General features: G+C 43.3%; 1 protein-coding gene across 3 annotated transcripts in view; it reads right to left on the bottom strand.

The window, feature by feature from the left end:
* Window positions 1–169: 169 nt before the first annotated feature.
* The window catches only part of poln (polymerase (DNA directed) nu), a 109,095-nt gene continuing 93,733 nt past the window's right edge, over window positions 170–15,531 (bottom strand). For all 3 annotated transcript variants that reach the window (XM_070547034.1, XM_070547035.1, XM_054747692.2), the window contains 5 exons: window positions 7,534–7,644; window positions 7,360–7,438; window positions 6,304–6,371; window positions 4,712–4,773; window positions 170–776 (listed from right to left, as the gene is read on the bottom strand). In XM_070547034.1, the coding sequence (XP_070403135.1) occupies window positions 687–776; window positions 4,712–4,773; window positions 6,304–6,371; window positions 7,360–7,438; window positions 7,534–7,644 (410 nt within the window). In that variant the 3' untranslated portion in view covers window positions 170–686. The remainder of the gene's footprint in view (window positions 777–4,711; window positions 4,774–6,303; window positions 6,372–7,359; window positions 7,439–7,533; window positions 7,645–15,531) is intronic.

The raw sequence follows: 15,531 nt of genomic DNA, 5'->3' as shown, positions 1-15,531 counted from the left end.
GCAGAGAGACGGATGCTCACGGCTGAGAGAAATCACATCACCTGCTTAAATCTGGTGAAGGCGTTTCAGCAAAAGGTGAAGTTTAATAGGAGATAAAAATATCCTGAGACCCATTATAGGAGCACCGGCACTTGTCCAGTTTTGGTTTGGGGAATTCAGATACGGAGACCAGAATACCAACAAGTTTTATTCAGCATGAAATAAAAAAAACAAAAGCAGTTTTTTCAAGGCTCAGCTAATACTCAACAACTCATTTTATGAACCAATGAAAACCAGGTTCTCTCTTCACCTTGGCAACGAGGCAGAAAAAACATTTTTGGCCCTAGTGAGATAGTGTGAACATAGAAGAGGGGGAGAACAAGGCACATTTTTTTTAGGATGGAGAAAGTAAATGAAAGAGAGAAAAATAAACTGGTCCAATCCAGTTTGTGGCTCCTGAGGTTGCCCCCGGATACAGATGGAGTGAAAGCAAGAAGTGGGAGCTGCAGCTGGTTTCCATAGTGATGTGGATGCAGGACAAGTGAGGAGAGAAGATGCATTGACTATGAGGGGGAGAAATAGGATGAGAGAGCGAGAGACGAGGGAGAGGATGTGAATGTAGGAAGAAAAATGACGAGGGAGGAAAAATATGACTGTGAAAAATGAGGTAATGGTGGAGGGAGGGGCGAGCAGGGTGGACGATGGTCTCAAGAGGAGGAAGGAGGCAGAGGAGGGGTGTGAAACTCAGACATGGATCCCCAGGTCTTTCCACAGGAGACTGCCACCTTCAGGGGAACCTGGGAGACACACAAGAAATACAACGTTCAGCTGGAAGGTGTGTTTTGGTGACATGGTAAAAGAAAAAGCTACAACTCTTAAGTCAGTGAACAGATTTGGGATGACTTCAACAGCAGATTTCTTTTTTTTTTCTCTTTTTATTTCAAACAAATAAAACAATACATATAGTAATTTCCAACTTAGCACACGCCTAGTTTGAATCGTACCTCACAGGATGATCATTCAGTGTATCTTGGCTTGGACAATCCTCTACCGTGCACCATCTTGCCACAGGAGTCCCCCAGGGCTCTGTACTAAGACCTCTTCTCTTTGCTATATAGACCACCTCACTGGGTGAGATCATTTGATCACATGGCTTCTCCTACCACTGCTATGCAGACGAAACCCAGCTCTATATGTCATTTCCACCGGACGACCACACTGTCTCTGCATGAATATCAAACTCTCTCTCTGACATACCAAAATGAATGAAATCCCACCATCTCCAACTCAACCTCTCTAAAACTGAACTACTTGTCATCCCAGCAAAACCATCCATACAGCACAATAACTCATTCCAAAATGACTTCCTATCTCTGGCTCCTTCAAAGGCAGTTCGAAATCTGGGTGTTGTGATTGATGAACACCTGAGCTTTAAAGATCATGTTGCCTCTGTTGCTCGTTCATGCCGCTTTACGCTGTATAACATACGAAAGACCAGACCATACCTAACACAACATGCCACCCAGCTCCTGGTGCAATCTACTGTCATCTCCCGCCTCGATTACTGCAATGCCCTTCTAACTGGTCTTCCAGGCTGTACTGTGAGACCTCTTCAAATGGTCCAGAACGCAGCGGCGCATCTGGTCTTCAATCAGCCAAAAAGAGCACACGTCACCCCTCTGTTCATTGAGCTCCACTGGCTACCGCTATCAGCACGCATCAAATTCAAATTGCTAACACTAGCATACAAAGTCCGAGATGGTACGGCTACCATCTAACTGAATCCTCTTGCAAAGGCTTACATCTGTGCCGGCCGCTCCGGTCATCACAAGATCGTTGGCTAGCAGTGCCTACACCACGCTCAGGACAATCCACTCTTCTCATGCATCGTTCCAAAAATGTGGAATGACCTTCCAAGCACTACCAGAACAGGGGCTTCCTTTTCAATTTTCAAGAAACTCCTGAAGACCCTGCTCTTCAGAGAGCATCTTCTAAACTAGCACCTTCCCTACACCCACCCCCCCTCTCTACTGTCCACTCCTTGTTCCCTCCTCTCCCTGATTGATATCAAGTTGTTGTTATTGTTGTTGTTAGCCTCAAGGGCAACATGCCGATTATCACTTGTAAGTCGCTTTGGACAAAAGCGTCTGCTAAATACATGAACATAAACATAACTTATCACAACCATAATTGTTGGAAAAGGAATAGGAAGAAGTATAGCTTATTTCACCTATCCCTAAATCAATTTACTCATACGTAAAAAAATTAAAATATCAGAATACAACAACTTCTGAACACAACATCACAATAAAACAACTTAAAAGTATCAACATCAATTACAACAACGTTAATATATATTATCACTTCATTATATATGCAAATTAGTGATCCTCTTGTCTAAATCTTGAAAAAATTAATTCTTTATATAATTTCTTAAATTGCACTATATTTAAACTTTCTTTGATTCTTTCCTCAAGACTATTCCATAAAAATATCTCCACTAATTGAGATACGCATACTTTTCTATTTTGTTCGAGCATAATGCTGCTTCATATTTAATTCCCTTCTCAACTTATATCCACCTCGACGCGCTGCAGTTTTTGAATATTTTCAGGCAATTTTTTTTTACTTAGCACATAAATAATGCAGTCCTAAATTCAATCAAATTTTTGAACTTTAAACGGGCATTATGGAAGTTTGACAGCCAAAACATGTATAGAAATAATAAATTTCTTCTTCATACATTCTCCTACAATGCCCTGGTCCTGAAGAATGAGCCCTGGCATTTTTACTGTGATTGCCTGTTTTTCTGTAAAATCACAGAAAAAGAGAGCTGCTCGGGTCGAGCAGGCAGCTCTGTGAAGCTGACGCCCCCACCCCCACCCCACCCCGTCAGCTTCAAAAGTGGAGGCCAATAGAGCTCCGGACCCCACGTGACTCTCAGTTAGTGGACGCCATTTTGGCATGCAAAAAAGGTAAACAAACACGGATGTAACCATGAACATGAACGGGATCCGCTTGGATTTTACTTCGTCGGAGTTTACTTCACACTTTAAAACAGAAGAAATTGTTTTATATAGTCAGAAATTAATTAGACTAAACATCTCCGACCCTTACCGTGCCCCTGGGATACTTTTTAAAAACGCCAGAAGCTGTCGGAGCGGACTTCTTACCGACACAACACCGGACCTGACCGGGGAACCCCTTGGGATTTACCCGGAGGAGCTGGCTCCGGCGGCTGGGGAGAGGGAAGTCACGCTACTGCCCCCGCAACCCGACTCCGGATACGCGAATGAAAATGGATGGATGGACGGACAAATAACAGATTTACACGTAAGTAGTCTCGGTGAGACAGATAATAGCAATCCAAAGTGCTTTTTATGTGTGATCTGACAATTGATCAACCATTGCTTAAAAATTAAATACAGCTTAGCCGGTTAATTGCTGTGATCATAAAACACGTAAACGGCAGCACGCAGAAATCACGAGGCAACGTTTTACGTGATGTTTACTTGCTGCTATGAGTAATAAGACAGAAAAAGCCACGCCAAAATAAGTTTAGGAAGCCCACTAAGAATCGTAATAAAAGCATTTAAAATAAATACCATACACAGTTGAGGAAACGTTGGTTTAAGTACCTGATATGAAGCGGTCGCTGCATAAGCGAAAGCCTTTACTCTCGGGATCCCACAGTTTCATTTTAGCCCGGTCACTAGTGCGTTTTATTACAATGATCCAGCGTTTGCGGCGCTCCGGATCTTGGGGAATCTTGTAGATGGCTCATTCCTTATGTCGTCCGTGTCTGTTCTGCATCCTGGGGCACAACAGGAATCTACCATATTTCCTGTCTGATTGAGTTTTCTGGCAATAACAAATAGTCCAGCTGCCGGCTTCTGCATGCCAATATGGGGCCGTTTCGATTTGAACTGTTGCATGACGGGAGAAGTGATGTCAACTCCCGGAGCTCTATAGGCTGCTCAGTTAGTACTTCGTTTGTGCAGGTGAAGTTGACGTTTGTGCTGCTATGGTTTTTGAGATATAAAACTTTATTTTATAGGTCATTCAATGTTACAGATACAAAAGATGTCACTGGTGGTTTAGCTCGCCTAGTAAGACTTCGGGCTTACATGCAGGAGACCCGGGTTTGATTCTGGATGTGAACATAGTTTATTTAGAGTTTCTTTTTTACATTAATGATATATTTTTTACAGTAAGATGCCCAAATTTTTACTTGAGACTCGCCGAACGACATTGAATTCACAGATAAAAAAGATGTGGGTTCAACTTTCATTTTGGAACAATTTTTCAAGCAAGGGAAGGGAATGATCTGAGCATGCAGGAGGACTGACCCATCATAAACCTTTGTCGGCTGTGCTGAAGAGAAAGTTACAGAACCAAATTATTTAATTAATTAGCTGCGTGTTCTCCTGTCCTCTGTCCTCCGGGCCACACACACACACACAAGGGACTGTCTCAGCTGTTATTTTCGTTAAGGAGTGTGCACGTACAGCATGAACGCCTCGTGCACGAGCCTCCTACTGAAGCTGCCGTTACGCTGTTGGCCTGAGGGGGCAATCGCGAGCATAAAAATTCAAAACTCCGTAAAGTCCCTTTATGGTTTGTAATTTTATGAACAAGCTATTTGTGTGTTCATTATATCCAACATGACTGACCAATCTTATGGCTCGTTTATGTAACGTACAAAGTGAAAATAGTCTTTGACTTCACTCACTTTCAGATGGACACCCGCATGGTGGATGTGTTGAAGAGACTCCATGGTGCTTCTCACCAGAGCTACACACACACACACACACACACACACACACACACACACACACACACACACACACACACACACACACACACACACACACACACACACACACACACACACAAACACACTTTCTTATTGGCCTTTTCAAACCCAATTTATGTAATGAGAAAAACAAACATGGTGTAGAGGAATAGGAGATTCCTGGTAAAATAACTTCAACATCTCCATTAAAGCAAAGCAGTCTAGACAAAACTTTTGTTATTTTCTTTTGTTGTTATTTTGTCAATGACTTGACTTGTACTTTACTTCGAACTAACGTAAAAAACATTTTTTTATTCAACACAACTCAACACAAAAACAATCAAATAATTAAGTCAGAAAAGGAGTAGTTAGAAGTAAAACTTGTACATTCCTACCCCCTTCTCACTTATTCTTATTCAATCTGTCTCAAAAACAAAATTAAAAAATTAAGAAACATATCTATATAAAATTAACAATAATACAGAGTAACAAATAGATTAAACATACCGGTACTCAACAATCAACTTCTTGTATTATTCCATTTAACCCAGCTCAATTTGTTCCGTAAATCAACCCCACATTGTGTTGTACACATTAGGGCTGGGCAATATGGCCTCAAATCAATATTGCGATATAATCGGAAGCATTTGCGGTAACGATATATATTGAGATATATTTTTTCCTCTATTTATAGATGTCAAAATGATATGCTTTTAAATATCCTCATGTGGCAAATATATGTCACTTGAGGCATATAGGCCTCCTCCTCCGCCCACTCCATGCTTGCAGTCACTGCCATTCTGTTGTCCCAATGTTAGCAGGGTGCATATCTTAGTGACGTCATGTGCTATCGCGATATTGTGATATCGCGATATCGCCAAAAACTCTATCATTATCCAGTTTCATATCGTTTCTACCTTATATCATTTATATTGCCCTCCCCAGTACACATACTCCTCTTTGATGTCCGAACTCTGTTTTTTGAAGTTTAATGCCCCTCTTAAAATGTACCCATCATCTTTATCACAAACGTTTTCGGTATATTACATGGAAGTAATTTATTTCTTGCCTGAAACATGATTACTGCGGTTTTAAACTTTATCAGATCAATAAATTTTAACACTTGTAATTTTAAAAACAGTGTTGTTGTGTGTTCCCTATATCTCACATTATATGCTATCCTTATTGCTCATTTTTGCAGTATGGATAGTGATTGCAGATTACTCGGGTATGTGTTTCCCCAAACTTCCACACAGTAATTCAAGTATGGCATTACCAGTGATGAAAACAGAATGCAAAATGAGTCCAATCAATCAATAGTTTTCCAGTAGTAGAGACTGGGATGACATCAAGCCTCGTTAAGGATGAATACGATGATTCATTCAGCTCAGTTCTATTTCATATTCTCAAACATTGCCTGAAACAGGCCCCTTTGGTGTGGAGTTCAAGTGTGTATTTTAACAGTTTTATGAATAATTTTCAGAATCTTTTGGGTAAATGCAGCGCAGTTATGGGTGAATTTAATTTACCTGCAAATGTCTCCACTTGGGAATCTTCCACTTCATACAAAAGCTCATCATGAAGTTGTGCTAGGAGCCTACAGTCACATGAAACAACCATTAAGTATTTCTTAAAACACACCCAAAAAGTTTTAACACTTGAAGCTATTGTTTTCAAACTGGTTTCAGTGGTTCTTCAGCCTGAAACTTGAGCACCTTCACATTGGACAGCACTCTGCTGACCAGAAACTGCAGTTTTGTGGTTTGATTGGAAGCACTAGTGGGAGGTCTACTGGATTTATGGCAATAGCTGTTTACTTTGCCTGTACCTAATGTAAAGGCTAGCAGTTAGCTTTTTTAGTTTGCCAAAGTCAATAAAAAGCACAAGAAGAAGAAGAAGTGGAAGAATTTTGCTTTTTTGTTGGCATCATGACAGAGCGTGGAAGCAAGAGAGTATGTCTTTGGAGGTGAAGCAAAGAGCTAAAACCAGAGTGAACATCGGCGCTGACTACGCTACTCTGAGGGAACTAAAGGAGGGTACAACATCACTGACTGATAGTGACCTGACTTTGTTGCTACTGGACTTGTAAGTAATAATATTTTATCCAACATTGTGGATTATTTTACTTTGTGGCTTATCAGTTGGCTCACGTTAGCATTAGCTTGTTATTAGCGCTAGTTACAGCAAGTTACAACTGTTGTAATTCCACAAGCAGAAAACCTTTTTAGCATTGCTTTGATAAGTTGATAGTTCAGCTTTGTTTTTTGTTTCCATCAGCAAACCAGAGTGAAAACTTCAGTGCAGATTCTCATCTAACTGGGATGTATCTGGCTCTTGCTTCCTCTGTGTTTACTCTAGCTGAATGTTTGGCAGCACCGGTCGTTAGGAAGCTGTCTTCACATGGACACATTTAGTTGGCTGGTACATGGGTGAGTGTTGCTTTGTGTGTTCATGCGTGACAAACCCAGTCAGCGAATCCTCATCTACACAGCAAGACCATATTTAGCTAAAGTACATTTAGAAACAGCGTTGGACAATTTGGATCTAGGTGTGGAGTTATGGTTTTGTGGTCAGTGTTGGGAAACCTGGCAGAGAACATGTCAGAGGAGGAGACCATGTCAAAGATCGTGATCATGGCCATCTTACAGAGATCAGCAGCAGAACCTGGATATCAAACACACAAAAGATTTAAAAGGGAACTGTTTACTAATAGCTGAAGTGATGATTCTTACCAGCACTACAGGTTTCGGCGATCCTACCTTGAACGACGAAGTTGACAGCCTGCCTCTCTGCCTGCATGCGGACGGCCCAGTCCGGTGAGTGGATGTTGGGGAGGTTCCGGCGACGACCCATAATGGAGACCACATAACCTGAACAAAGAAATAAAATATCAAAAATTGTAGTAGCAAGTGCAAACTGCTAATGCTTAGGTTTAAGCTGTGGCATGAGGCCTTCGCACCTTTATTTACCATCACCGTATTTTCCGGACTATATGTCACACTTTTTTCATAGTCTGGCTGTCCTGCGACTTATATACCAAAGTGACTTATATACCAAATTATGTATACCGCGCTACTGCGGGCTGGCTCCGGTCCAGGTATGAGCTCCTCTGTCCCGCTGGGAGGGTTTCAAACACCGCCATCCTCTGCTGGAGACCGCGGCGCGCTGCTGCGCTCTGATTGTTATTCTGTTATTGCTACCGGTACTTGTCTTGCAATATGAAATGCTTGGTCTCAGATTTTGTAAGAAAAATAATAAAATTTCCCCCCAAAATGCGACTTATAGTCCAGTGTGACTTATATATAGGTTTTTTTCTTCTTCATTATACATTTTATGGCTGGTGCGACTTATACTACAGAAAATACAGTACATGTTTGATAATCAACGCATGGAGGTCTACACTGTAAGAAATAAAACACTGAATTAACTTACTCAAGTTATGTCAACTGGTTCCACTAAACCCAGTTACTTAAATGCAAAGAGTAATACACATTGTTATACATGATGTTAAAAGTAAATGTACATTGCTATTTACATTTAAGAAACTAGGTTTAATGGAACCAGTTGACATAACTTGGTTAAGACAACCCAACATTTAATTTTTTACAGTGTTATGATACATTATCATATGCTTAATGCAGATATAAAGAAAGAAAAAAAACCAGTCAAATTCATGAGCAAGAAAACACAATACTGTGTTTGTGTTGACCTGTGACTCATCCATGTGACTCATCCATGTGACCTTTCACGCAGGAATGTGATCTCTGCTATGAGGCCCAAAGACAACGACGTTCCCTGAGCATTGTGTTGGTGAAAACACATCACACAACCGGTGTGTGAAACTTTACACAGGTATCAGACAGGAATGCGTGTCTTTTGTTTTCCCTAGGCACTAACACAATGTTGTGAAGACCAGATTGTTTGTTTTGGTCTGTTTTTCATGGTCAGATATTTGAAGAATGTGGAAAATGGTGCTAAAAACACACAGCTGGTAAACAATGACACAATTCAATACTATTAGCTGTCGCTGCACATTTTAAAGAGCCAATATTATTATGCAAACACCTCATTGTCCGAAACAGACTGTGGTGCTCTTCAGAAAGGCTACTCGGGAGGAAAATGGAAACATTTATAGATCCAATTTATTGCAAATATATCTAACCTGTGCAACAAACTGTCATAAGTAGACTTGAATATGTATGTATTGTTATGGTTTTAATATAACTTTTCTTGTTATGATCTCTGTTTATTTTTATCTTGCATGCTCCAGACTGAAGGGGCAGCACCCTCAAACTGTGTTGCTTTTGTAAAAAGTGACAATGAAATTATGTGATAAAAATAAAATAAAATTAAGTAAAATAAAAAAAAAACAGATGAACTCATGAAATCGTAACGACCAAGTCAAGGTTAAACAGACGTTTCCAATAGAGGAATTGTTTTAGAAAACAACACATATTTTCTCATCCCTTTTTAAAAAACGACAACACAGTACAATTAAATGCCAATTAATGAGATTCAATATGATACAGTATATGTACTTTGACCCGTTGGTGTATTTGTTTAGTTGCGTTCTTTAGAGAATTATAAATGAAATACAACTAGTTCATGGAAAGATTATAGCTGACTTAGGGCTGGGCGATATATCGATATTTTTAAAATATCGGTATAATTTTTAAACAAGATATAAGATGACTTTATATCTTTATATCGATATAACTGGTCAAACTGCTATGCTAGCTATTAGCCGCAATGCTAGCGACATGTTGCTCCGTCTTTAAGCGGTTATTACGTGTATTCTCACAAGTTTGCTCTATCTGAGAGCCTCTGGGTGAATGTGCTGCTCTAAACTTTGCATTTAGCGTCCTGGTTTTAAATTATTTGGGGACGTTCAACGCCAACGGAGTTCTGTTTATCCATTCTGCTCGTGCGGAGACGAACCAAACCCCTCCCTCCCCTGTGTAATCGGGAAACATCTACGGATAGTCAGAGTGGCCAAATTACCTCAAACATATTGTAACAGTTTAATAGTAAACTAGAGGGTTAACGTTTTATTTTGAAGGCGAGCTCAACGGGTGAGAAATGTTGTTCCGGTTCCGTTTTTTTTCCGCTCTGGTTAGCTATGCTAGTAAATACTCCGTTACGAGCGATACTGTTGAAAAAGTTGAGTTTGTAAGGCATGGGTTACGGCGACAGAAGCCCAAAATTAATCCCCATAAAAGAGCAACCAGAGACTCTGAGTCATTACAGTATAATCGCTGATATGAGTCAGTACGGTTAGATTCCAGCCAGGTTTGCCCTGATTACTAATAACTCCACTGTGCATGACCCACGTGATCTTCAGTAGATGCAATTACATCATCATAAATTTAGCTTAACATGATATATTTTATTTCTCTGGACAATAAATATACGATATGGGCCACCTCTAGATGAAATTTAAATAATTGTACATTAATTATAAATATATAAATAAAAAGTGCCTGTGGGACATTTGATACACCTCTAGCTCCCAACTGTGTGTGTGTTAACAGACAGCTGTACCAGTGTTTCTAAAGCTCAAACTGGTAGAGAATAGGCACTAAGGTTAAAGTTTGACAAGAATCAATACATTTTTATGCATTTTATCTACTGATTTATGTATGTAATTTCTCAAGACAGCTTGAAGTGAGTTAACTTGTAAATATTTTACAGGAGGAAAAATATCGATATATATCGTATATCGGAATTCAGCAAAAATATATCGAGATATACGTTTTCGTCCATATCGCCCAGCCCTAAGCTGACTATAATGGTCATAACAGACCCATTATTATGTACATAAATACTCCTTTTAAGTCAGTGAGGAAGATTGTGGGCTTACTTGGGGTAGGCAACCCTGGTCCTAGAGAGCCGCAGTGCTGCATGTTTTCCAGCCATGCATGAACTTGCGGCTTCTAACTGGCTGAACACACCTGATCCAGGTAATGAACAGCAGGAACAACATAGGTAGTTCGAAGAAAAAAAAAGCAGGACTGTGGCTCTCAGGGTTGTCTACCGCTGCTGTAGAAGACGAAACATGATAAATCAAACTTACCACTTCTTTTTAAGACCTTTGTATTTATTCTGTTGCGATGATAAATTCTAGTCACTTACAGCAATTATGTGGTTATGTACACTATAAATGAAATGTTAAATTTACTTAAGCAACTTATGCCAACTGATTCCACTAAACCTAGTAAAGAGTGAGACGTAGTGTACATTCACTTTTACCATAATGCCAAAAAACAATGCATATTACTCTTTAGGCAACTAGGTTTAGTAAAACCATTCAAAGTTAACTTCAGTTAATTCAACATTTAATTTTTACAGTGTAATTTAATAAAAATATAATGTATATACACTATATATATAGAGAGAAATGCATTTTCATCTAGATCATAGCAGGATGAAAATGTGATTTTGTTTTTACATTATAGTAGAATACAACACAAACACCCTTTAGAAGTTCAGTTTTAACAGCAGCAAAGTAGTAGTACCACCTCTAAATGACCAGTTTATAAATATGTGCCACAGATGTCTTAAACTGACAGTAAATGACCTTCTATGGGTGAAAACCTTTTCTTTTTTCATCCTCTGAATAAAAATAAATGGAATCTTTTCACAACTGCACCTAATGAAAACACAACATAACAGTTAAAATTCAAACCCTTAATTTTTCTGAAGCAATTGTCTTCTGAGAAAAGCAGCATCAGAGGCAAAGTGAGCGTTTCAACACTCCGGCTGCGACCTTTGGAGGATTTCAGCGTATTTTTTTTCTCTGAGATTTGTTTTGTTTGAAGTAAGAAGGAAAAACGACGTTTTCAGAAGTTACGACACACCGTTTTCATTCTAATGAGATGAGCAGAGACCTGTCAGCTCATTTAAATATCAAAGAGCATCAAAAAGTGTGTGGATGCTTCAGAAATGCAGCTGTTGCCACGTCCACATGGGGAGGCTGAGCTCACCTTTACAGTAACCTATAAGATAAGTTTCCATAAATATGACAGCAGCTGAGTGTGCACCGTTCCCCTCACCCTGCTTCACTCTCATACACAAACCACTCATCAGACAGCGCGTGGACGAAAACGCCATGGCGTGTTCTATTCCTCGTCCTGCTGCTGAGACAGCCAGTTCATTCGGTATCATAGATCACAGACGACTGTTTTATTTTAATTTCCGCTGAGGGACGAAAGAGAGAGAAAGGACAGGATTGGGTGAAAACTGTTTGGTGCATCGTCACCCTCTCTGATCCGTGCGCGGTGTTTTATTACAGCTTATTGATCAGCAGGCTGCCTCCAGAGCAGGGAGACATGACAAGGGCTGGGGCGTGTCTCCGGTGATGGGTTGCTCCTGGTGATTAAGTACCTGACTGCAGATGCAACACCCTGATGCTCTGCTTGATATTTGTAACTAAAAGTTTATTTGTCAACATTTGCTTGATGATGTTTACACCCGAGAATGTGCCACGCTAATTCTAGGTTCCTAAGCTTGTGTTGGGGTTCACTTCTGCTTTTATTACCAAGTAAAAAAAACTCAATGCAAAGCACATAAAAGAGGTTTAGATCTTTAGGGTGAGGTTTTAATCTCCAACGGTTCCTGGGGGTTCTTGTTTTGGTGCATTGTGACATCATCTTCTCATCCAAACTTGGCTCAATGAGGGGTTAAACTGCAGACTTTACACTATTTTGTGTGAGCATGTGCAAATCTAAGGTGTGCTGTGCTGGCACTTTTGATATGCGTGTAAATAAAGTCCCATCGGAACCATTAGAACCCTCATAAAATGCCTTCGAGTATCGACCCACAGCCTCATTCCTACTGGTACGAGCAGATCATCTTAATTCCTCTCAAACACACAAATCACTGAAGGTGATGAGATTTGAGGATATTGTCATGAACTCCTCCTCTTAACCTCCTCTGCGGGCCGGGCTGGCGCTGCACTCCAGTTCCCAGCATGCCTGTCACCGACGCTTCCCGGTGACGTCATCCCGCTGAGCCTATTTAAGGACCTGTCACAGCGGAGCCGGCACTCAGTCATCATCTAACGATAGACGCCAAGCCATTCTAAGACCTAAGACACTAACTCTACAGACCATACGGGAAGAGAACTTCCCACGCTGCCACATATCAGTCTCCATCCACCACTCTCTCCGCGCCTGGGTCTCATAACCACTCCAGCTCAGCCCACCGAACCTGACAGGATGACTGAGTCCCGAGTAGACCCAGCGGAGATCGCACAGCTGCGAGCTGAGGTAGCGCAGCTGCTCAGCCGAGTAGAACGCCAGGAGGCGGACAACGCCCAACTCCGTGTGGAGAACAATCAGCTGCGTGCTGTTACTGATCGCCTCGCATCCAAACTCGATTCCGTCACCGAACTGGTAGTCCAACTCTCCTCAGCCCTCCAACGACAGTCATCTGCCACTCCTAACGTGGTGGAGCCGTATCTAAGTCTCCCAGAGAAATGGGATGGGATTAAAGGATCCCCGGAGAGCATGTTGGCCGTTCTGTCAATGACTTTTGAGTGTCAGCCGGCACGCTACCCGACTTCCTGCTCTCGCGTGGCTCTGTTAACCTCCCTGCTGACTGGGCGAGCCGGTGAATGGGCGGCTGCTCTGTACCATCAGAAGTCCCCAGTCTGCAACGACTATGAAGCCTTCGTGAAAGAACTGAAGAAGGCATTCGTTCATCCCAGCAGCGAGGTCGCAGATGAGACACGCCTGCTCCAGCTTCGACAAGGCTCTCAGACCGTGGCCGAATTCACCTCACGCTTCCGGACCACCGCTGCCCGTCTAACCTGGGGTGATGCCGCGGTGAAGGCTGTGTACTTGGAGGGATTGTCACCCCGCATCCGCGAGGGCATGATTGGTCACGAGGCTCCAACCACCCTGGACCAGGCGGTGGACCTGGCTCTCCAGCTGGACCGCTGCCTCCTCACCAGACCAGGAGTGAGGGCGGTTCCCGTACAATCCCGAACTTTCCCCCGCCGTCAGGAGAACCAACCCATGGAGGAACCCATGCAACTGGGTCATTTGCCCCCCGAGGAACGGGCGCGCCGTTTTCAGGAGGGACGATGCGCCTATTGTGGGGCTCTGGGTCATCCCCGTGCAACATGCCCCATACGCCCGGGAAACGGTCCCTCCGGGTCGGTGTAGGAGCTGCCTCACTCGGAGTTTCCACTCATGCAGCTCCTCATCACACCACCCTCTCGGTCTCCTTCCAGCTGAGCCAAGGACCGGTCCCCCTGGTGGCTCTCCTCGACACCGGAGCTGCAGAAAGCTTTATCGATCAGGGGTTGGTCAACCGGCTCAAGATCCCACTCACCCTCCTCGATCATCCCGTTCCCGTCACCTCAGTGGACGGGCGCCCTCTCATGCCATATCCGATCACGCACCGAACCCAGAACCTCCGGATGACCATCGGAGAACACGTAGAGACCCTTCATTTCTTGGTCATTCACGCCCCTACGACTCCTCTCATTCTGGGTCATTCCTGGTTCCGCCTCCACGACCCTCACATCTCCTGGTCCACCAGTAAAGTCATGGCATGGGGTGTTAACTGTCGCCTTCATCATCCGTCTCCAGGATCACAGCCTAGGGAGACACCACCCAAGGATGTGGATTTAACACTCCTTCCAGGATCACAGCCTAGGGAGACACCACCCAAGGACGTGGATTTAACACTCCTTCCACCCCAATACCACGATCTGGCTCGGGTCTTTGCAAAAGAGCCTACCACCAAGCTGCCTCCTCATCGCCCCTACGATCTGGAGATCAGGCTTCAGCCCGGAACCACCCCGCCTCGGGGTCGGCTGTTCTCGCTCTCCCCGGCAGAGACCCAGGCGATGGACGCTTACATCAATGAGGCTCTCCAGAAGGGGTTTATCCGACATTCCACGTCTCCTGGGGCGGCAGGGTTCTTCTTTGTGAAGAAGAAGGAAGGTGACCTCCGGCCCTGTATAGACTATCGTGGATTGAATAAAATCACCATCAGGGACCGCCATCCTCTTCCCTTAATGAGCACGGCTCTGGACGCCGCTGCCCAAGCCACACTGTTTACCAAGCTGGACCTCCGCAGTGCATACAACCTCATCCGCATAAAGGAAGGAGAGGAGTGGAAAACCGCTTTCATTACACCCACTGGACATTATGAGTACCTGGTCATGCCCTTCGGCCTCTGCAACAGCCCTGCCGTTTTCCAGCGTTTCATCACTGATGTCCTCCGTGACATGCTGGGTCGTTGGGTTTTTGTTTATTTGGACGACATCCTCATCTACTCCCGCACGGCCGAGGAACACACCCAGCATGTTCGAGCCGTTCTGTCACGCCTCCTGGAGCACGACTTATTCTGTAAACTGGAGAAGTGTGCTTTTCACCAGGAGTCCACCTCGTTTCTGGGATTCATCATCTCCTCCCAGGGCCTGCGCATGGACCCACAGAAGGTTCAGGCGGTCGCGCAGTGGCCACTACCCAAGACCCTGAAGCAGTTGCAGAGTTTCCTGGGGTTCTGCAACTTCTACCGCCGGTTTATCCGCAACTTCAGCGCCCTGGCGTCACCATTAACTTCCCTGACGAAAACAACCAATCAGCCTCGCCCTTTCCGCCTCTCCCCGGAGGCTGTTGCTGCCTTCCATGAGCTGGTCCGCCGCTTTGTAAGCGAGCCCATCCTCCTCCACCCGGACCTAACCCGGCCTTTCGTTGTGGAGGTGGACGCCTCTGAGACGGGCGCGGGAGCCGTACTGTCAC

Source organism: Nothobranchius furzeri, chromosome 2 (genome assembly GCF_043380555.1).
Source record: "Nothobranchius furzeri strain GRZ-AD chromosome 2, NfurGRZ-RIMD1, whole genome shotgun sequence".
Taxonomy (NCBI): Eukaryota; Metazoa; Chordata; class Actinopteri; order Cyprinodontiformes; family Nothobranchiidae; genus Nothobranchius; species Nothobranchius furzeri.
This window is presented reverse-complemented; position numbering and strand designations above follow the sequence as displayed.